Consider the following 22,538-nt stretch of genomic DNA (forward strand, 5'->3'; position numbering starts at 1 on the left):
GTCCTGAGTTCCATCCCTGATACCAGCAAAAAAAAAAAAAAATTCTCATAGCCACAGCTCTCCCAAATCCAAATAATTGCCCCCTCAAAAGCATGCAGATAATCCCAACTTTGAACTTCACTATATTCTTTACAGTTTATAAATAATTGCTGTTACTATCAGTATTAATAAAAGCTGACCTTTATCAAGTGCCTATTTCTAATGCTTTATTTATATCCATATCCATATATCCATATCCTAGTAAATGCATTGATAAGATTCTCATATGTAGAAAGTTCCAGGGAGCTGCATTTAGCATTTATTGACAACCCACTTTTTTCCAGATAGTATGCTGGTATTGTAGTCATTCTTGTTTTGTTTTGTTTTTTTCAGTACTGGGAATTGAACTCTGGACCTTGTGCTTGTGAGGCAGGCGGCAGAACCACTGAGCTAAATCCCTAGCCTGATTTTTCTAATTTCAAAATACGTAAGGCTAGGAGTGGCGGCACGTGCCCATAATCCCTGCACTTGGGAGGCTGAAGCAGGACAATTGCCATGAGTTTGAGGCCAGGCTGAGCTACATAGTAAGTTCAAGGCCAACCCAAACCACATGATGAGACTCCGTCTCAAAAAACAACAACAAAAATAAAACCACAACAAAAAAAACCACATATGGTTTCTTCTAATTCATACTGCCTCCAAAAACTAACATTCAGCATGGGTTCTGCAGATGTTTAGTAAGACTCGTGTGTCATGCACTAAGAATAAGTCACCTTTCAGATACTAAGTTCTTTCCTGCTCTAAAAGAACTTAGTCTTTGAGTAGTAGTCTATAGGGAAACAGTACTGTGGACAATGTACTATGCCAGGAGATGAAAGTCCTAGTAAGGTGCCAGAGGACTTTAGAAGAGGGAACATTTATTTTGAACTGAGAAATCCAGGGAATAGACAATGGAGAGACCCGCCTTCTGAGGAAGACTTTGACACATAGGTAAGATTAAGATACAGGAAGTGAGATGCTTCTCCAAGGAGTGGAAATAGCAGGAGCAACTGTATAGAGATGGAAAGTGCCGTGTGTGTGATTGTGAGATTCTTGGGGAGGAGGGTAGAATGTATACTTAAAAAAAACTCTTTGTGGTATTTATTTTTAAGAGACATGAAATATAAAATGTTTCTTTTTCTTTTTTCAGCTCATAGCTGAGGATGAGTCTTCTTATGATTAGTGAGAATGTAAAACTGGCTCGTGAATATGCATTGCTGGGAAACTATGACTCTGCAATGGTCTACTATCAGGGAGTTCTTGACCAAATGAACAAGTATCTGTACTCAGTCAAAGATACATACCTTCAGCAGAAATGGCAGCAGGTGAGAGTATTGGCTGTTGTATGTTTTAATGACTTAAGTTCTCAGAAGAGAAGGTTTTGCTCAATTGTCAGCTCTATATGCACTTATACATTGGGAGTATATGGCTTACTACATGGATTTGTATATATTACTTGAAACTTTATTAGTACCCTTTTACTTTCAGCAGTATTATAAGCTCTACTTAATTATTCTAATTGTTGTAATCTAATACATTTTAAACAAGTAATGATTTTTTTATTTTTAAAAAGTACTTTTGTCTAGTTTTGATTTTTACCTAAAATTAGAGTTGACCTTATTAAACTATTGTCAAAACTGTAAGTGAAAACTGAATCTCACTGGCATCTTATTCCCTTTCAAACTTTACAAAGCAGGTTATATTTGAATCCCATTTGAGGAACTTTAGCCACTGAAGACCAACAGAAATTTACAGATGAAAACTGTAAAACTTACAAGTCCAATTAAAGGTGGCATTTACTGTAAGGCTCAACTATCACAAGTGGAAAGAAATGTTACAGGGATTAGTGGTCTTTTAGAGCTGATCTTCTATGTGGAATATTATTTTGTAACTGCTTTTTTGAATTTTTTTACCATATTTGTCTTTCATTCTTTGGGAGAAATAGCTTGTCTCTTTGAACTTAACCTCTTTTCCTGAATCTCCCCTTTCATATCCTTTACATTACCAGAAAGATTTGTCACTGAAAGACTTTTTTGACATTTTGTTTTTAGGACAGAGACTTAATTATTTGCAAAGCTAAGATTTGTGTAAAGATACTTGATAGTAAAATATATACGTAATAAAATTTACCAACTTAACCATTGTTCAATGCAATTTTGACAGAAGCTCTGGGTGTGGTTTACAGGGTACCAAAATGGAGATTTCTAACATCTCAAATAAATGGCCCTAGTTTAATCTTGGCAGTGATTTGTTATAGAAATTTAAAAACCCATATTCTTCTATTAAACCAGGTTTGGCAGGAAATAAACGTGGAAGCTAAACATGTTAAGGATATCATGAAAACACTGGAGAGCTTTAAACTAGACAGCACTCCCTTGAAAACTGCACAACATGAGCTTCCAGCTTCTGAAGGAGAAGTCTGGTCCTTGCCTGTACCCATTGAACGAAGGTAAGTAGAGCACCTTTTAAGAACTCAGTTACCCCAAGATGCAATTAGCATTGGTCATATCTAGGAGGAAGATTGACTGAGAGGTGGCTGAGAAACAGGAATGGGAGGGAAATTTTTACTGAAATATCCTTTTATAAATATTGAATAGTATATCAGATGACTGTGATCTATTTCAGGAATTAGGTGGAAATAAACCAAAAATACACTTTTGTGAGTAACTTGAAGATAATGGACACAGTGTTGTCTCATGGAAGGAGAATGGAGCTGGCAGTTGAAATATGTGTGGTCTGTTTCTATGTTTACCATTATCTGTAGCTTTAGGAAAATAATACAACCTTCTAGGCGTCAGATTTTTCTTATGTAAAGTGCAGGAGTTAGATTGACAGTGGTTCTCAAACAAGCAGTCACAGAATATTGCTGTTTAGGGATAGGTATTGCTTAAGTTGAAAAATGTTTTTTTTAAGTTCACAGAAAAAAATAAATGATAAAGTGTTCTCAGTTTTAGGGTTACCTGTGGCATCTGTCTCATAGCTTCCTACTACCAAGTGATAGAAAATGTACAGCTAATTAAATTGATATTTACTGAAGTGTTCTAAATGGCCAATCATGCTTAGTTTTACTACATATGCTTTTAACTAAGAAGTGCACAATTAGATATCAGAGATAGGTATCTATTTCACCCATTTAATATATTTCATAATTTATTTTATGGATTTAAATACATGTCTGTGTTGTGGCTTTCTGGATAAAATACTTGACCTCCAGGTTCTTTGTCCCCTACCTGGTTCTGTGTGTTAGGATGTGACTCAGATGTTTTTCAGTTTTAACATTCTGTCATTGTAATTCTGTTTTTGGTTGTATTTTATAATAGATGAATATTGAATACCACCATATTCTGAGCATTATTTTGGGTTAATTTCATTTATTTCTCATAATAAATCTTCCAAATAAGTCATATTTTCCCTGTATTTCAGAAACAGTATTATGAAACTAATAACTAGAGGAACTTGCATTTGAGTCCACATTTGTTGCATTTTATAATAATGATTCAAAGCTGGCACTCTCTGGCATTGCAGTCTTTCTTAAACTAGTATACAGAACAGTCTCTGGATAGGGCTGGGGATTTAGCTCAGTGGTGCCACGTCTGCCTTGCAAGCACAAGGTCCTGAGTTTGATTCCCAGTACATGGCCCCCCTCAAAAAAAAGCACAAAACAGTCCCTGGGAGCAGTAATTAAAATTGTAGATTTGGGGGCATTACTCTCAGAGAATCGTATAGTAGTACCAGGTGGAGCCCAGGAATCTGCCCATAGTTAGCCCATGGATCCCATTTTAAAAGTCCAATACTAATAGGGAAAAAATTCCAATTCCAAAATATTCCTGATGTTTAAGATCAATTAATGGGTATTGGTTGTTTCTTAGGCATTTTTTCTTCAATTCTTAATAGAAGCACTAATATTTTATGAATCCTGATATCTTTTGAATATTTACTAAATTTTCTCCTTGTTCATAAACACCTTTATATAAATTATATTTTTTTGTATTTCATAATTTACTTAAGTATAATAGGGTTGAGTTCAAGGCCACCCTAGGCTATGTAGTGAGTTCAAGGCTGGCCTGAAGTATATAGCTAGACCTTGTCTCAAAAAAAAGTACAGTAGGCTCATTAAAGAAAAATAGAAAATTCATAGAACTGGAGGAAACCACAGTCATTCTGGTTTATTTCCTCTGGTCTTCTGTGTATCGTTTATTTTCACAGTAGTACCTGTAACATCCACAGTTCAGAACATGATACTCTTTTTAAAGAAAAATCTTTATTATTAGGCAACAGTCATTGCATATTTACTACATGCCAGGTACTGTGTTAATTGCTTTACATATATTATTTAATTCTCAACACAGTTTTAATTTTTAAGCCCCAATTGCCGATGAGGGAACTTAAGCTTAGATAAGTTATTTGTTCTTCATATGGTAAATACTGATGATTTTTAAGCAGTATCAAACTATTGGTTGTTTTCTCTTTGTTCATTATTATAAAGTTGAAGTTGAATATTGGTGGGTAAAACTTTTTCCACATTTTTTCCTTAATTTCAGAAGTAGAACTAGCCCATTTATGTATTTTTCTCCTATTTGTCTTTTCTTTCTTCCTTTTGGAGAATAATCACTTGGCCCTTGTATTAGTTTGCTTGTGTTACCATAACAAAATACTGTACTATAAACTGGGAGACTTAAACAACAGGAGTTTGTATCTCACAGTTCTGGAGGCTGGGAGTTTTAACTATAAGGTGCTGAAGGATTTAGTTGCTTCTGAGGGCTCTTCCTCAGCACATGGCTGGCTACCTTCTTCCTACCTGCTCGAATGATGGAACAAGAGCAGCCTCTACCCTCTTATAAGGACAAGAATGTTATCAAATCAGGGGTCCAGATAGTCATATGGGGTGTATCTTTAACATATGAATGGGTGGAGTCACAAACTTTTAGTCTATAACAGTCCTGTAATTCCTCTCTTAGTTATTGGTAAGATCGTTCTAATAAATAGATGTGGTTAGTGAAAATTTTTTTAATTGTGAATGTAGTGAAGTATGTGGTTACCTCAGTCATAGGCAGAAGCAGGATTGAGTCTTGTATTTACTAGTGTCCCTTCTTATTGCTGCTCCTTTTTTTCAATATTTTCTTTTGTTTACAATACTGGGGATTGAACAGAGGGCTCAGCGCATGGTGGGCAAGTGCTCTACCACTGAACCATATCCATCACCTTTATAAAAACTTTTGTGACAGGGTCTCACCATTTTTCTTGGGCTGGCCTAGAACTTTTGATCTTCCTGCTTCAGCTTTCTGAGTAGCTGATGTTATAGTTGTGTGCCACCATGCCCAGCATTTAGTATCATTTTTTTCTCTGACCCCCTCCAGGGGCAGAACGCAGGGTCTCGTGCATGCTAAGCAAGTACCCTTCCGCCGAGCCACATCCCCAGCTCTGGCCCTGATTTTGAATGCCCTGAATTACTGTTAAGTTCTCATCTTTGACTTTATTTGTTGTGTTTGTTATCCTGCAATTTATGTTACTTGCTCCCTTAACTTAGTATCTTTCAAAACTTCTTGTTTTTCTGTAACTCTTCATTTGTACTCATATGCAAATTGTGTCATTCTGTCTTCAGCTATGGTGGTGATTCTAACCTTATCACTAAGTTTTTAGTCCCATTTAAAAAGCAGATTAGCCTGATCCAGTATTCTGTTCTAATGCTGCACTCTCAAAAAAATGTGAGTACAAGGAGGTTCACTGAAGTTACAGAGAAAGGATTAAAACTAGCTTAAATGCTACTAGATATGTACCCTCTAAAGTATCTTTTAAAAGTCAATGGACATCCCTCAAATCTCTTCCCATCTCACAGGATAAACCTAGAGTTTTCATATTTTTTTCCAGGCCCTGTGAGATCTTATTCCCCACTTCTTCTGGGTCTTAAGTTCTTATTCCTCTCTGCCTCAGCTACTCCAGCAGAAAACAAACACAAGTGTGCTTTCACTTGCCTTTCTTTCAGCTCCAGGGTCTTAATAGCTTATACTCTTGTGTGTTCCCTCCCCCCCCCCCTTCTTCCCCCTTTCTCCCTCTCACCCGCCCTCTTCTTTTGAGACAAGAGTAGTCCAGGTTGGCTTTGAATCCATTATGTAGCCCAGGGTTGCCTTGAACTCATGGCAGTCATCCTGCTTCAGCCTCCTGAGTGCTTTGATTACGGATGTGTGCCATCACCCTTGGATTTTCTCTTGTTTTGTTCAGGTCTCTCCTGAAGTTTCACCTCAGAAAGGCTACCTCCCAGATTCTTCCCCTTGCTGCAGTTTTAAGCTAGGCCTTCATGTTAACTTTATTTACTTACATTAATAGGATGTTTTCCTTGTATCTTTTTAACATCTGTAATCTACAAATATCTCCCTGTGTTCTACATTTTATCAGTATATCTTTTTCAGTATTAGACTAATCTTTCTAAAACTAAACCTTTTCAGTAGATTGGGGTGAGTACTGGGAATTGAACTCAGGGCCTTTGCACTAAGCTACATCCCTAGGCCTTTTATTTTTTATTTTCAGACAGGGTCTCCCTGAGTTGCCCAGACAGATTTCAAACTTGTGATCTACCCGCCTCAGCCTCTTAGAGATTTGGGATTTCAGGTATGCATCACCACTATTCCCAGCTGATTCTTATTGGCAGTTGGCTGAATCTACTGAAAGGATTTTAGAAAGACGAGTCTTGAACTAGGTCAAATCTACTTACTGCAACACCTTATCTGTTCATTACCATCTCAATGCCTATCATTACATGCCAGGTTTATGTTTTCATATCCTTTACACAGATTAATCTCATTTTTCCTCTGTGTTGTTCTTCATTGACTTTCTTGTCTACAGTTGTGAACTCTTGTCTAGTTCAACACCTCTGTTTCCAGACCCAGCTTATTTTCTGTCTTCATGAGGCCATTCCTATTGCTGTTAGCACTAAATCTGTTTCACACCTTCTGGTTGACTTGACTCATCTTACATACCTTCTTCTTTTAAATACAGTCAGAGGTATTGGAGGATACCTCCCTTTTTTTCTCTTTTTTTGCTTCTTAATAGCCCCAAACAAGTGTAGGTGCCTAATAGGAGCCTAATAAATATTTGAGAGGCCCGAACCCTGCAACAGAAATTAAGAGATAGTGTATGTAAATACAGAGCACCATACATGAGCTCTTGTAACTATCTTCAAATAGTGCTTATATCAGGTTTTTAATGGAAAAATAATTAAAACTTTATTAAAACATGGAGCTAGGTGCAGTGGCTCATACCTGTAATCCATCCACTCAATAGTCTGAGGCAGAAGGATCACACATTTGAGGCCCACCTGGAAAACATGGCAAGATCCTGGCCCCCTTCAAATCCATAGCACCACAAAAAAATACAAAGACAAAACATGAGAGAATTATGACATGATCTAAATTAAGCAGCGCCAATTTGCATATATATCAATAGGTAAACAAATTCAAAATTTGCACTGTCTTCTGATTTCTTTGATGGAATTCTTTTTTTCTGATAATTGGTCTCTTTTCAGGTTCTAGCAATCAGACTAGTTTTTCATTCATCTTTGATATACAGTAATGTTCTTTCTGTGTAGAGGTGACCGACCATTTATTTCCCTTCATTATTTCTCTGATACAATTGTACTGCTTTTCTCTCAGAAAATCACCACAGCAACTTTGTCAGATTTAAATTTTATTTTATTTTATTTTATTTACTTATTTTTTGGTACCGGGGATCGAACTTGGGACCTTGCACTTGCCGAGGCAGACAGCAGAACCACTGAGGTAAACCCCCAGCCCTAAACTTTAGACTTTAGGTTTCAACTTGGACCTGAAGTTTGTTCAGTCCTGTCTTGTGTTTACTTTTTTGATTTGATTTTAGTTTATGATTGTAACTTACACACTATGTGTTTGTATATTTGGCCCAGCTCTAGAAGTTGATGTTTTAATAATCTTCTCTTTGATTAGACCCTCACCTGGACCTAGAAAACGCCAGTCTCCTCAGAACAGTGATCCCAAACCACATGGTCACCGTCCAAGTACAGCTGTCAGAGTTCACCGGCCATCTGCACAGCATCTTAATGACAGAGGGAAAGCTGTTCGCTGTCGTGAAAAGAAAGAACAGAATAAAGGAAGAGAAGAAAAGGTAAATGTTAATGATTTTCATAAATGAAAAAATTAACACTATTTATTAACCTTAAAAATGCTTAAACAGGGCCAGGGATTTAGCTCAGTGGCACCGTGCGTGCCTTGTAAGCGCAAAGTCCTGAGTTCGATCCCTGGTACCAAAAAAAATAAAAATGCTTAGACAGCATCCCCCTCCCCCCATATCACACCAAAACACTATACAATTTTAGCATTTCAGTACTTTTTCTTTTTGGCAGTGCTAGGGATTGAAGCTGGGGCCTGGCACTTGTTAGGCAAGCACTGTACCACTGAACTCCATCCCTAGACCAAATTATTTCAGTGTTTTAATCAGTTTGCCAGACCTGTCATAAAACCTTAGGCTTACTACTCATGGGCTGGGATTTTTCCCAGTCACCGTTCAACAATTATTTTTGGCTGTTATTTAAAACTTTATAGTCTGATATCATTTCAAACTCAGGAAGAGTATAAAAAAACAAAAGCATAAAAAAGTAAGGAATTTTTTACTTAGTTTTCCCAATTATTAGTATTTTGCCTTTAGCTTTTTATCACTTCTCTTTGTATATTTTTCTGTGAACCATGTGAGAGTTATAGATAATGCCTGTTCACTCTTAATACTTTAGTATATTTCCAGAGTATTAGGATATTATTTACATAAGTATAATACAGTTATCAGAAGCAGTGAGTTTTACATTGTTACTTACAGTGCTGTCATCTAATCCACAGGTCTCTATAAAACTTTGCCAGTTATGGCACTAAGGTCATTTTGGCTCTTCTCTTTATCACCTTGAGTTTGGATCTAATACAGAACTGCATGTTACATTCAGTTGTTGTGGTTCTTTAATCTCTTCTAATTTTATCTATCTATATCTATCTGCCTGTCTGTCTATCTATCTATCTATTTTTATCTGTCTATGTGGTACTGTGGATTGAACCCAAGCCCTTTGCACTGAGCTACATTTCCACATTTTTGTATATATGTATTTTTTATTTTGTGTTTTAGGGTCTTGCTAAGTCAGTAAGTTGCCTGGGTTGGCTTGAACTTGTGATTCTTCTGACTCAGTCTCCTAGATGATGGGATTATCAGCATGTACCACTGCATCTGGCACTTTTAGTCTCATTTATTTATTACTATTATTATTTATTTAGAGACAGTTTGCAGTGTAGTTCAGGCTAGTCTTGAACTCACTATGTATCCCCGGCTGGTCTCGAACTTGTTGTGACTCTCCTACCTCAGTCTCCAGTGCTGGGATGATGCAGTGACGGTGAACCATTCAGAGCTTTCAGTGATAACAGCCCACTGCATGCCGTAGGTTCACTCATTGGATTATAGGCATGTGCCCACCACGTCCAGCAGTTTAGTTTCTTTTAGTGTGAACATTTCCTCACCCTTGTTATTTTTAGTGTGGCATTTTTGGAGAGCATAGGCAAGTTATCTGGAAGAATGTTCCTCTGTTCCGGTTTGTCTGATTAGATTACGGTTATACATTTTTGGCAGGAAGACCATTGGCATGGTATTCTGTTCTCAGTGTATCATAAGAAAGCACAGGGAGCCTGTCTTATCACTGGCAGTAAATAAGATCACTTGTTTAAGGTGGTGTCTGTCAGGTCTTTTCACTATAAACTTACTGCTTTATGTTTTGTAATAATTTATGGGGAGATACTTTAAGATTATGTAAATATCCTGTTTCTCATCAGTATGTCATCGCTTGTTTTAGCCTCATCTATTCTGGTCTGAATCAGTTATCCCCATGCTGATTGCAAAATGCCATTATTGCTTCCATGTTAATTAATTGCCATTCTCCTGTAAGGAAAAGCTTTGTCTTTTTTCCCTTTGTTTAGTTAATCAGTATGGACTCAAGGATTATTTTGTACAGTGTTATAATCTGTCACCATCATCATTTTTTTTTAGTACCGGGGATTGAACTCGGGTCCTTGCACTTGCGCAGCAGGTGACAAAACCACTAAGGTAAATCCCCGGCCCACCATCATCATTTTGCTGCTTGAAATTGTCCAAGATATGAGAGACGAGGAAGATCCTGCTGCCGGATCCTGTGTCTTTTTGTTAGTTACAGTAACCGTTATTCTCTGAGCACTTTCTCGTTTTCTGGCACAGTAGGATGTTCCAAGCTCATCTTGAATTCCCCTGCCATGTTCCTGAATTTCTCATTTCTCCGGGGAGCCCTGGGTCCTATTAGTGGATAATAGTATTTAGAAGCCAACATTTTGATGCCATTAACTAGTATTTGAAGGCTTATACTGTGCAGTAGTAGGGAATATATGGGGATCTATGAACTTGATTTCTGTCTCCTCTTTTTCCACCTCTTCTCCTCCCCCACCCCTGCCCAGGTCTGTGATATAGTAAAGCAGAGAGCTACTTGTATGGGTTATTATGCCAGAAAACTCCTTTCATACCCCTGACCAAGTCAGAAATGAAGTCTAGCAAAATGTAAATTCCCTCAGTGCTGCTCCTATGCCCTCCTTTCCAGAATGACAAATCAGCCATTCTGCTTCAAGTTCTTTCTCCTGATTTTCATTGTAACTTTGTAATTTTACACAGTAGCCACCAGAATCTCACCTTCTTTGTTGATGAAGATGTTAATTTAGGTTTCCTTTTTTTGTGTTTTGTTTTTGAGACAAGGTCTTGCTTTGTATTCCAGGCTGGCCTTGAACTCACTTTGTATCCAAGGCTAGTCTCAAACTCATGGTTTTCCTCCTACCTCAGCCTCCTGAGTGCTGGGATTACAGGTATGCACCACCACACCTGGCTTATGTTAGCTCTTGATTTTGTGCCACCTGCATTATTTTCATCTCATTCCCACTTTGGGTATCACTTGCTCTTGGAAATCTGGATAGTCAGTGCCTGCAAGTTCCTTTTCCCAGATAGTCCTACAGTACATTCCTGCACGAGCAGCAATGGTAGTTCTGTTTTTTTTGTTGTTGTTGTTGTTTTGTTTTTTGTTTCTTAGTAGTTGTATTTTTGTTCCTGAGAAAGAAAGGAGATGAGAAAGGTGGTTAAGGAGCCTGGTGTTCTAGAGTATTAATCAATACCAAGGTTGTCCTGTAGTGTCATTAAGACCTTGGCTCATAAACCCTGTAACCATCTGTGGTCTGTAAAGTTCAATGTCCTCTATCTTTTGCATTTCATACCTCTACTTTTATATTCTGAAAAGTGATGTTTAGAACCTGAGGTTCTGTTAATCAACAAGTTATTATCAAAGAGAAGTTAATACAATGTAGTTGTTAAGGCAGGAAAATATAAAACTTTTCAAAGATACGGTATGATGATTAAGACTATAGACTTCGAATTTAGCTAGGACCTGTGTTTAAGCATCAGCGCTGCTATTTTTGACTGTGTTACCTTAAGTTATTTGGTCTCTCTATATTTTATTTCCTCTGATATAAAATTAAGACTTTATTTTGCTACCGGGAATCAAATTCAGGGCCTCACACTTGCCATGCAGGCGCAGTGCTGCTGAGCTATATCCCCAGACCTTAAGACTTCTTTTTAAACATGTGCTGATCATCAAAGGTAGGGCCTTGTGCATGCTAAGTACATGCTGTGCCTCTGAGCTACACCCCAGCCACATATAAAATTATAATAGCACTTGTCTCTGAGAACTTTTGTGAGGATAAATGAGAGAATTTTTCTCATATGTAGAAATAAATGTTATTATTTCTCCAGACAGTTCAGGTAAGTGAAATAATTGTATTTTCTGATGGATGATAAACACTTTTACCATTGCACTGTGATACTTTAGGGATTAATGAATACATTTAAAATGTTCTTTATGTTATCCAGATACCAAAGTAGAAATATTAGATTAAAGTGGAACAAAAATAATGCTCCAAAGGGAGGCTCACACACAAAAAATTATCAGTGAAATTATTTTATCCTTTAGTTTAAAAGATGTATCTACTTTTTAAAAAATATGTAGCTATTTCACCACTCTTTAATTTTGTATTTCAGGGGCAGAGTAGAAGAAGAATGCATTAAAATAAATTAGCAGCAGTACCAGGAAGTTTTTATCTGTGTCTTTGTTGAATGTAGGCATTGCTTTGCTGATTAAGTTCTATATCCTTGCTGGTTTTCTTTCTTGTTTGCTATCAATTGTTGAAAAAGGATGAAGTCCCCAACTGTAACTGTGGGTTTGCCTAGTACTCCTTTTAGTTCTATCAGGGTTTTTGTTTGTTTGTTTGTTTGAGATAGGGTCTCTGTGTGTAGCCCAGGCTGGCCTTAAACTCACTCTGTAGACCAGGCTGGCCTCGAACTTGAGGCAATCCTCCTACCTCAGCCTCCTGAGTGCCAGGATTAGACAGGCCTGTGCCACCACACCCAGTTTAATTCTGTCAATGTTTGCTCATATATTTTGTAGCTCTTTTGTTTGGTGTTTGTGTATTTAGAATTGCTTAGTCTTTTTAGTAGATTGACCTTTTTAATCATATAGTCCCCTTCTATTTCTGTTAATTTTCTTTACCTTGAACTTTATTTGACATTAAAAATAGACATACCTACTTTCCTTTGATTAAGGTTTCCATCATATATATTTTTTCTTTTCTCTGCTTGTAACTTGTTTATGTATTAGAATAAGTTTCTTTTTGAGTGGGGTGGTACCAGGGATCGAACTCAGGACCTTGCGCTTGCCAGGTAGGTGCAGTGCCACTGAGCTACATCCCTGGCCCTTAATAAGTTTCTTGACTACAGCATGTGGTTAAGTTGTATTTTAGAATCCAGCTTGTCAATCTCTTTTATTGGTGTGTTTAGACAAATTTTCATTAATGTAATTACTATGTTAGAGCTTAAGTGTGCCATTTTGGTTTTTGTTTGAATATTCTATTTTCTTCTTTTTCTGTGTTCTTTTACCAGACTTATGGGTTACTTGAACATTATTTAGAATTCTATTTTGATTTATCACATCTTCCTGCTTCCACCTCCTGAGTGCTGGGATTACAGACATGTACCATTATGCCCAGCTGTCTTAGTTACTTTTCTCGTTGCTGAAACAAAATACACTACACCCAAAGTTAAAGGGGGAAAGGTTTATTTAGCTCACAGTTTGTAGACGTTTCAGTCCAAAATTGGCTGGCTCCAGGGCAGAGTGGCACATGGCAGAGGAGGAACAGTTCATGGTGGGCAAAGACAGCAAAAGCAACAAGGAGCCTTCACAGCATCTCTCTGCCCCTTTTATCTTATGCAGACTACTTAGGGTGGGTAGCACTCACACCCTTAATCCTAGTACCCTTGAGCCTAGCATTGGACCATGAATCAATTCTAGCGTCACTCACTCTAGATCCAGCCACCTCTGAAAAGGCCCTACCTATGACTGCATGAGGCTTTGGGAGGACAACTAATACAAGCCATAACAATGACTCTATAGTTTTTGTTTTTGGTATCGGGGATCGAACTTAGGACCTTTCGCTTTCGAGGCAGGTGGTGGTACTACTGAGCTAAATCCCTGGCCCTGTAGTATTTTTGAGTATGTCTCTGTATAGCATTTTTAGTAATTTCTCTGAGTATTTGTGTGTGTGTGTGTGTGTGTGTGTGTGTGTGTGTGTGTAAACACTTCAGTTTTCTTTTTATCTATGAAAGTTTTGATTTCCTCTTCATGTCTGAAGGATGTTTTTGGTGGGTCTAGGATCCTGAGTTTTCTTTGGATACTTGAAAACTGAGGTTTTGTTGCCTGCCTACAGCACTCTGGGATATTACTTCTTAACAGTATTTTCACTTAGAACAAATTATTGAATAAATGTATACTTAAAAAAGGAAATTGAACTAGTTCAGCTAATTAAACTCTCTGAAAGACGTCACTTCCACAGCTCCCTTTGGCTGACCTATTATAGCTGTTTTTCCTTTCTGCCTAGCTAAAATTTTTTGTGCTCTATCAGCCATGTTTTGTGGGAGCAAAGGAAGGGAACCAGAAAGTATCCTGTTTGTATCCTTCTTGGCTTCCATTATGTGTTCCAGGCAGATGTCTTCTTTCTATTTCTGGTAGCTACTGTCACAAAACAGATACTCACTAAGTACTTGTAAATGACAACTTCATAAATACTTCCAAGACAATATCTTCCTTGAACATTTTTTTTTTTTTTTGTAGTACTAGAGCTTGAACCCAGGGCCTTCATACTGAGCTACAGTGCTAGGCCCTTTGCCACAGAAATAAAATATAATCTTTCAATCAGTCAAAACTCTTTGGTTTTCCCTCCTGTTGTAGAACAAATCACCTGCTGCAGTAACAGAACCAGAGACGAATAAATTTAATAGCACTGGATATGACAAGGACTTAGTAGATGCTTTGGAAAGAGATATAATTTCTCAGAATCCCAATGTTCGATGGTAAGTGATATCACAACAAGCTAATTGGGTGCTAATGATGCTTTTTGGAGCAGTAACTAAAGTAAATCCATGTACTACAGATCCTTGGGAGCAGGACCAGAGTTATGCAGCATGAGGAGGACACATAATGGAAAACTTCACTTTGGCTCAGGCTGTATCAACTTTTTTATCTGAGATTTTAAAAAAATTAATAAATTATATATTAAATTGGAATGAAAAAACCAAATTGGAATAAGCCATAGAAATTTCACTTTTTGGAATATCTAATGGTAAAAAGGCAGTGATTTTTCTGCATATGTCTTGGTTATCTGTAACATCTGATTAGATGTTTTTATTTCCTATTACTTTCTCAGCTTTATTAATATTACATCTAGCCGGGCGTGGTGGTGCAGGCCTGTAATACCAGCACTAGGGATGATGAGGCAGGAGGATTGCTGTAAGTTTAAGGACTGCCTGAGCTACATAGTGAGTTCCAGGACAGTCTAAACTATACAATAAGACCCTGTTTTAAAAAATAAAAATAAAAATTATATCCAAGCAAAGATCCGTAACCTAGCACATTGAATTATAAAAGCTCACTTTTCCATAAAGTTAGGTATATTCTGTTACATGTCTTCTGTTAAAACATTAATGATTATAAGATATAGTTTTGGGTGACACTTAAAAATTTTTGGTATTTGATATTTATACAGTGAAGACATTTTCGTAGTAAAATTCTTTTGTGTATCAGTAGTAGTGGGTAGATGACTTCATAGTGATTTCTATGATATTCTAATGTTGTCATCTACCTACTAGAATTGTAGGGAAAGCAACAGTATTATAATCTGTCTCTGCTTTATGTCCTTTTATTCTTTTCTTTTATCCCTCCCAGTACTGAGGGTGGATGGAATCCAGGGAGTACTATGCTACATCCCTAGTCCTTTCTTAAAGATAAGGTCTCTCTGAGTTGCTCAGGCTGGTCTTGAGCTTGTTATCCTCCTACCTCAGCTTCCTGTACCCTGTTAATTTTTATGATTTTTTAAAAAATGGGTTCATTGTTGTTAAATCATGGGGATTATGAAATAAGCATCATAAAAACAAGAATTTAAAATGAGATGGCATGGTTACTATAGGTTCAACATCCCTAATCTGAAAGTCAAAAATATGAAATGTTCAAAATTCAGAGTTAGGCATGGTGGTGCATGGCAATAATCCCAGCACTCGAGAGGCTGAGGCAGGAAGTTTGAGCCAGCCTAGACCACATAGTGAGTTCAAGGCTAGCCTGAACTATATAGTGAGACCCTGTCTCAAAAACAACAAACAAAACAAAACTAAAAAATTCAGTACTTTTTGAGCATAGCCGTGACCCTCACAAAGTTTCAGATTTTGGAGCATTTCAGGTTTCAGAGTTTTGGGTTAGAAATGCTCAATTGGTAAAATCTATGCATATATCTAAAACCTGAAACACATTTTTGTTTTCAAGCATTTTGGACAAAGAGTACTCAGATCTTTACTTAAGAGATTTATAGGCCTTTGTTCTCATGAACCAAGCCAAAAACCATTACTGCTAACAATTGAAGACAGTGATTATGTTCTTCATGTATACTGGTTGGCATGGCAAACCCATACAGTGTGTTAGTTAATGCCCAGAGAGAGGCTTAACATTCTGTCAGTGGTTCTCAAGAGTGACTACATAGTTAAATACATATAGTGGATCCTCGAGTTATGACTGTCCTCACATACAAACAACTTGGGTTATGACTGGAATTTTCTAGAATTTATTTTTTCCCAGTATCAGGGATCAAACTCAGGACCTCATGCTTGCAAGGCAGGCGCGGTGCCACTGAGCTAAATCCCTGGCCCCTTATAACTGGAATTTTAGTTTTATCTTATGAACAAAGTCTTGGGTTACAACCCGAATGCCAGCCACTTGTGCTTCCAGGTGGTCTCAGATACAGCTTTAACCCTTAAACAGTTGTAGAGGGAACATTACAACATCCTTTCCTCTGTGAGATTAATTGAGAAGTCCTGGGCCAATGTCTCTCTAAGGACACTGAGATCTACCTGTATACAGAAGACTTTGAAGGCTGTATAGAGCAGCCTGAGCCTTCAATTGACCAACTTGAGTTACACCCAGCCCTTGAAAACAAATTGAGTTCATAAGTCAAGGGTCCACTGTAATTCAAGAAGTTGCTGATGAAGTATCTTCTCTTTCAGGGATGATATTGCTGATTTAGTAGAAGCTAAAAAGTTGCTTAAAGAAGCTGTGGTATTACCAATGTGGATGCCAGAATTCTTTAAGGGCATTAGAAGACCATGGAAAGTAAGTTTACACTAATAATATCATCAAAGTAAACGGTAGTACATTTCTGTAGAGAGCCACCACATACCTGTATTAGGGAAAATAGAGAAATTGGAGTGAAGAAAATTTTTTAAAAAAAATTTTTTATATCGTACTGGAGATCGAACTCAGGTCCTTGCGCTTGGGAGGCAGGCGGTGGAACCACTGAGCTAAATCCCCAGCCCAAGAAAATTTTAAATTAAAAAGTGGATGTAGTGAGCTGTATCCGGTGGCACATGTCTGTAATCCTAGCACTCTGGGAGGCTGAGGCAGGAGGATTGCAAGTTTGAGCCCAACCTGGGCAATTTAGTGACTTTAGGACACCCTCTGTCAAAAAATATAAAAAGAGTGGGGGATACAGCTCAGTGTTGGGTTTAATCCATAGTAACCCCTCAAAAAAGTGTATGTTGTGTTACTAAAGATTTTGTTTAGACCAAAAGCTATTACAAGATTCCCAGAGTAAGAGATAGGAATGATGTTCAGAAACATTATAATACAGCAGATTTAGAATGAACTTGTATTTGTGAAACTACACCATTTTGTTGGCATGTTAATTTATAACTTGTGTTGTGGGAATTATTCTTAAGAATTTGAGAAATAACCCAGAAGTGGTGGTACATACTTTAAATCCTGCATTTAGAAGGATGAGGAGGAGGATCATAAATTCAAGGCTAGTCTGGGTTACACAGTGAATTCAAGGACAGCCTGGACTGTAGCAAGACCCTGTCTGAAAAAACAAAAGATGCCAGGCCTGATAGCACATGCCTGTAATCCCAGCACATGGGAGGCTGAGGCAGGAGGATCACGGTAAGTTTAAGGTCAGTCTGGGCTACATAGTGAGTTCAAGGCCAGACCCTGTCTCAAATAAATAAGCAACGCAAAACAATGAAAAAGTAATTGAGAGGTATCTGCATCTGATGAAGACTTTTGAAAGTGATGGACTAATAGGCAAAGAAACCATAAAAAAACCCAAAAACTAAAACTCATGGGTTTGGAAAATATGCTGATGGGTAACTTTGCAATTATGATTTAAAAAATTCCTTTAAATGTTAAGTAATAAGGAAGATACAAAACTATAGACATATTTTGAGTGAACTATGTAAAAAGAAACTTAACTGAGCAAAAAGAGTAGTAGGAAATAAATCTGGATGCTATTTGTACCTGTGTTAGGGTATAGGAATTATAAAGTATTGTTCCTCATCTCTGAGTTCCAATTTTTTTTTTTTTTGGTACCGGGGATTGAACTCAGACCCTTGCGCTTGCACAGCAGGTGGCGAAACCACTGAGCTAAATCCCCGGCCCACTGAGTTCCAAATTTTAATAATATGGTTATCTTCCTTTTGGAATAGACAAAAGTACATTTGTGATAAAGCATCCTTCTGTTTTTCTTTGATTGTCCTTTATTTGTGTTAAGTTGGTTGAAGTTTGATAATAATATAATTATTGTGAATTAGAACAATGGCAAACCAGACATTGTGACAGGTGCCTGTAGTCCCAGCTGCTCCAGAAGCTAAAGGAGAAGAAGGATCACTTGAGCTCAGCAGCTTGAGGTCAGCCCGGGCAACTAGTGAAACCTTGTCCCCAAAGCAAGCAAAACAATAGCAGATAAATCCTTTGCTTACAGTGTTGTATTCCCGACAGGGAGTATTGATGGTTGGCCCACCTGGCACAGGAAAGACCCTCCTTGCTAAAGCAGTGGCTACAGAGTGCAAGACAACGTTCTTCAATGTCTCTTCATCAACTCTGACTTCCAAATACAGGGGAGAGTCTGAGAAGCTTGTTCGTCTGCTGTTTGAAATGGTGAGTGTTTCAGAGCTCTGATAATAACAGCTCTTTACCTGTGAAAGGGGATCAAATGAGTTGTAAGTTTCTCCAGCATGTGCTTAGGGAGGCAGCAGCAGTTCTGCCTAGGGTGTGATGGCTGCGTCCTTGAGTACCTCCTTTAGAAACATGAGGGACCTGAGTTTCACTTTGGCTTCTTTTCTCCAGAGTTTCATTCACATCTGCTAATTAATGAGCATGCTCCCATTATGGATCAGCATTATGTAATCTTCTAAAGGAGTCTAAAATTACTATGATTTTTTAAATGAATAGGCTTAGTTATGCTATGATGGTAAATGCAATATTGTAACACTGCCAAAAGGTGAGAACCCTAAATGCTTATGGAACTTAGATCACCTCCATTCTATCAGGTGTATCAAATAATAGCTGGAGTTTAATGACCCAATCTTAAGTTTTTTCTTCCTTTTTAGCTTTTTTTTAATTCCACCCCCAAAATGTGAGTATCTATAAGAGAAATGTAATTCAACAAGTTCTGGCAGTATTTGTGGTTGAATTCAACAATCTTTTATATATCAGCCTTGTTAAACTTTACTGAGTATACTTACTTCAGTCTTGCCACTAAGAAATAGTGTAGTTATGTGTATTGGCACAGTTACAGTTACATTATTAGGTAGTAGCAATACATGAATTTTTAATCATAGTGGACAAAACCTTAGATGAACATGCTAATATTATATCAGGTCTTCCTTCCTAAACTCAGAATCAAACAAGCAAACTGTAAGTTTTGCAATTTCAGGTTGTCCCATTTTATGAAAAGGCTTCTTCCTGTTTGAATTTCCATTGTCTTTCTCCTTCCTCTTGGACAAGTTCTAAGCCAGGAGACAAATCATAACATTATTAGTGGCTCATTACTAATCCATAGCACAATAGGAACCTAATGGAGACTCTTTTAGATCATTTTGAATAAATAATTTGTCCATTAAGCAAAAAAAAGAGTGTATTTCCAACATTCTAAAATAATTAAGTTTTCTTTTCTTTCTTTTTTTAAAAATTAAGCTAAATAGAGTAAATCATTCAATATAGAGTCTGTAAAAATCAGGTGGCCTGAGCGCCGGGGATTTAGCTTAGTGGTTCTGCCTCCTGCCTCGCAAGCACAAGGTCCCAAGTTTGATCCCGGGTACCAAAAAAAAAAAATAAGGTGGCCTGGGTTCAAATCCCACCTCAGTTACATTCCTGGCTGATGAACTATAATGAAATTTCTCTCCTTTTCAGGTCCTCAGTCACGTGAGGAGAGTGAAACAAGCTAATGCATATAAGTTGCTTAATATAAAAGTTTGGTGCATAGCTCAATAAATACTAATTGTTGCTGTTTAAGAATTATTTGGTTTATTTATTTATTTTTTTGGTACTGGGGATTGAACTTGGGTCCTTGCTCTTGCACAGCAGGTGGTGAAACCACTGAGCTAAATCCCCAGCCCAAAATATAGGTGTATATCACCACTCCCGGCACTTTTTTTTTTTTTTTTTTGGTACCAGGGATCGAACTTGGGTCCTTGTGCTTATGAGGCAGGCAGCGAAACAACTGAGCCAAATCCCCGGCCCTATTTGGTTTATTTATTTATTTTATTTTTTGGTACCCGGGATCTAACTCAGGTCCTTGTGCTTGTGAGGCAGGCGGCGGAACCACTGAGCTAAATCCCCGGCCCTTGGTTTATTTTTTAATGTAAGGTCAGTTTCCTTTTTTCTTCTTTCTCTGTCTCTCTCTTTCTACTGGGATTGAACCCAGAGAGTGCTTAACTATATCACCAGCACCAGCACTTTTAAATTTTTTGAGATTGGATTGCACATATTGCCTAGGCCAGTGATAGCAAACCTTTTAGAGCTTTCAATGATACAATCTGCTGCAGCACACATACCATAAATTTGACACACATATCCGCCCCCCCCCCCCCTTTTTGAGATAGGGTCTCACTATGTAGTCCAAGCTGGTTTTGAACTTACTACATAGCCCAGGTTGCCTCAGACTTTCAGCAGTCCTCCTGCCTCAGCCTCCTGAGTGCTGGGATTACAGGTATGGACCACCAGGTCCAGCCCTAGGCTGTTCTTGAGCTTGTGAGTCTCCTGCTTCAATCACCCAAATAGCTGGGATTACAAACATGTGCCACCCACCTGATGAGGTTTGGCTTGTTTTTTTTGTGGGGGAGGCATTCTTCTGGTAGTGGGGATTAAACCTAGGGCCTTTGCAAACAGCTACACCCCCATCCCTTTAAAAATTTTTTTTTAAGCTGGGAATTTAGCTCAGTGGTGCTGCTGCCTGCCTCACAAGCACAAGGTCCTGATTTCGATCCCTGCTACCAAAAGATAAAAAAATAAAAAAAGTTTTAAAAAAGGAATCATGGGCCGGGGATTTAGCTCAGTGGTTTCACTGCCTGCTGTGCAAGCACAAGGATCCAGGTTCGATCCCCAGTACCAAAGAAAAGGAATCATATTATTTCATGTATACTGTTTCCTCTCCTGGCTGCTGTTCTGGGAATAATCAGATCTCCACCCACTTCTCCATAATTGGATTTGTCCAGACTGAGCCAGTATGAACAAGAACCCCCAGCCAGGCTTCTTGAAACAGCAGATCAAGAACAGTAAAAACCAGCCTTTTGTGTAGAAAGAGATGGGAATCAGAGGATTCAAATCTCCACCTTCCAGAGTAGAAAATCTGGAGATCAGGCAGTCATGGAAACCAAACTGTATCAGGAATGAAGTCAGGACCCTCTCATGCTCAAGAGCAAGATGGTTTTGGGAAATACGTATGTGACCATCTGGCCTCTTCTGTTAGGTGGGAATGGCCCCAAAAGCAGCAGCATTTCTTAAAGGGAGATGTTTTTGCTACTATTTTATTTCCCAAAGAGCTCCTGAAAGGGCTGTTACAGACCAGAATAAATCAGTTTACTCAAGAAATATTTCTGGATAATGATTTTTGGTTGCTGAGGACATTCAGTGCATTATTGCACAGTAGCAGAAAATTCAGGGCAATCTGAGAAAAGCACAATCAAAAGTGGTGACTACATTGCTGACAAGTTTATGTAGGACACACAACCATCTTTTTTTTCCAGTGGTTATATCAAGGGGCCAAGATCATCAAAATTAGTTATTTTATACATAAAACAGTTCACAGACCAACAAAGGGAAAGACACTTTCTTGGAGAGCAACTGAGAGGCATTTTGCAAAAGGTCTGTGGAAGGATGAGCCCATCACTGTGGCCGTCACTAGCCGCATCCCTCCTCTTTGGTTGCAGTGGACTTGGTGTTAGCCATTTGCTCTATATATTTTGCTGGCTGCTGCTGCTCCCTCACCTTACTCCCCCTGCTATCCTCTTCTACCTCCTCCTCTTCCTGGGGATAGAGGTCTGGCTATTTCTGCATGCATTCCCCCATGGCCCAAGACTAGCCTATACAGTATGATCTCTTGATGTCCTCTGTGCAGTAGTGGAATCAGGAAGAAGCCAATTTAAACTGTTCTCTACAGGGGCTGCTGGCTATTCCTCCCAGGCACGGGCAGTTCCAGTGAATGTCTCTATTCTGCAACCATGTTCCTCATATGGATTGTTGGGGAATCAGCCAGCAGCTCTGCATTGCTGGGAGTTTCATGGTGTTCTTTGGCCACAAAAGTGATTGGATCTTTCCCTTCCTGCTCGAAGTAGGCCATGGCTGTGGCCTGGCACTGTGACCCCTTCACATGGGACCTCACTGTCCTCGTAGGGTCCTTAAAGTTTTTTAGAGACAGGGTCTTGGTAAAGTAGTAGTTGCCCAGGCCAAGCTTGAACTTGCAAGCCTCCTCCTTCAGCCTGCTTTTTTTTTTTTTTGTAATCACATATTTATAGAAAGGTTCTGATATAAATTATATAACAATCATGTCCCTGTAATATCTTGGGCTAATTTATAATGTCAGAAATAAGTT

At 38.2% G+C, this 22,538-nt stretch overlaps 1 protein-coding gene and 1 pseudogene across 2 annotated transcripts in view; one reads left to right on the top strand and one right to left on the bottom strand.

Annotated features, from left to right (window-relative positions):
• The window catches only part of Katna1 (katanin catalytic subunit A1), a 56,296-nt gene that overhangs the window by 9,088 nt on the left and 24,670 nt on the right, over positions 1–22,538 (top strand). The window contains exons 1-7 of one of the 2 annotated variants that reach the window (XM_087193580.1): positions 545–563; positions 1,169–1,343; positions 2,310–2,467; positions 7,974–8,151; positions 14,363–14,484; positions 16,681–16,786; positions 18,446–18,604. In XM_087193580.1, coding sequence (XP_087049706.1) covers positions 1,182–1,343; positions 2,310–2,467; positions 7,974–8,151; positions 14,363–14,484; positions 16,681–16,786; positions 18,446–18,604 — 885 coding nt within the window. In that variant the 5' untranslated portion in view covers positions 545–563; positions 1,169–1,181. Of the gene's footprint in view, positions 1–544; positions 564–1,168; positions 1,344–2,309; positions 2,468–7,973; positions 8,152–14,362; positions 14,485–16,680; positions 16,787–18,445; positions 18,605–22,538 lie in introns of those variants that run through there. The other variant, XM_004856896.3, reaches the window with a different exon arrangement.
• Positions 21,848–22,286, bottom strand: LOC147823333 (mitochondrial intermembrane space import and assembly protein 40 pseudogene; annotated as a pseudogene).

This window comes from Heterocephalus glaber, unplaced genomic scaffold (assembly GCF_053883595.1).
Source record: "Heterocephalus glaber isolate CG9 unplaced genomic scaffold, H.glaber_assembly_v1.0 deba00001593, whole genome shotgun sequence".
In the NCBI taxonomy this organism is placed as follows: domain Eukaryota; kingdom Metazoa; phylum Chordata; class Mammalia; order Rodentia; family Bathyergidae; genus Heterocephalus; species Heterocephalus glaber.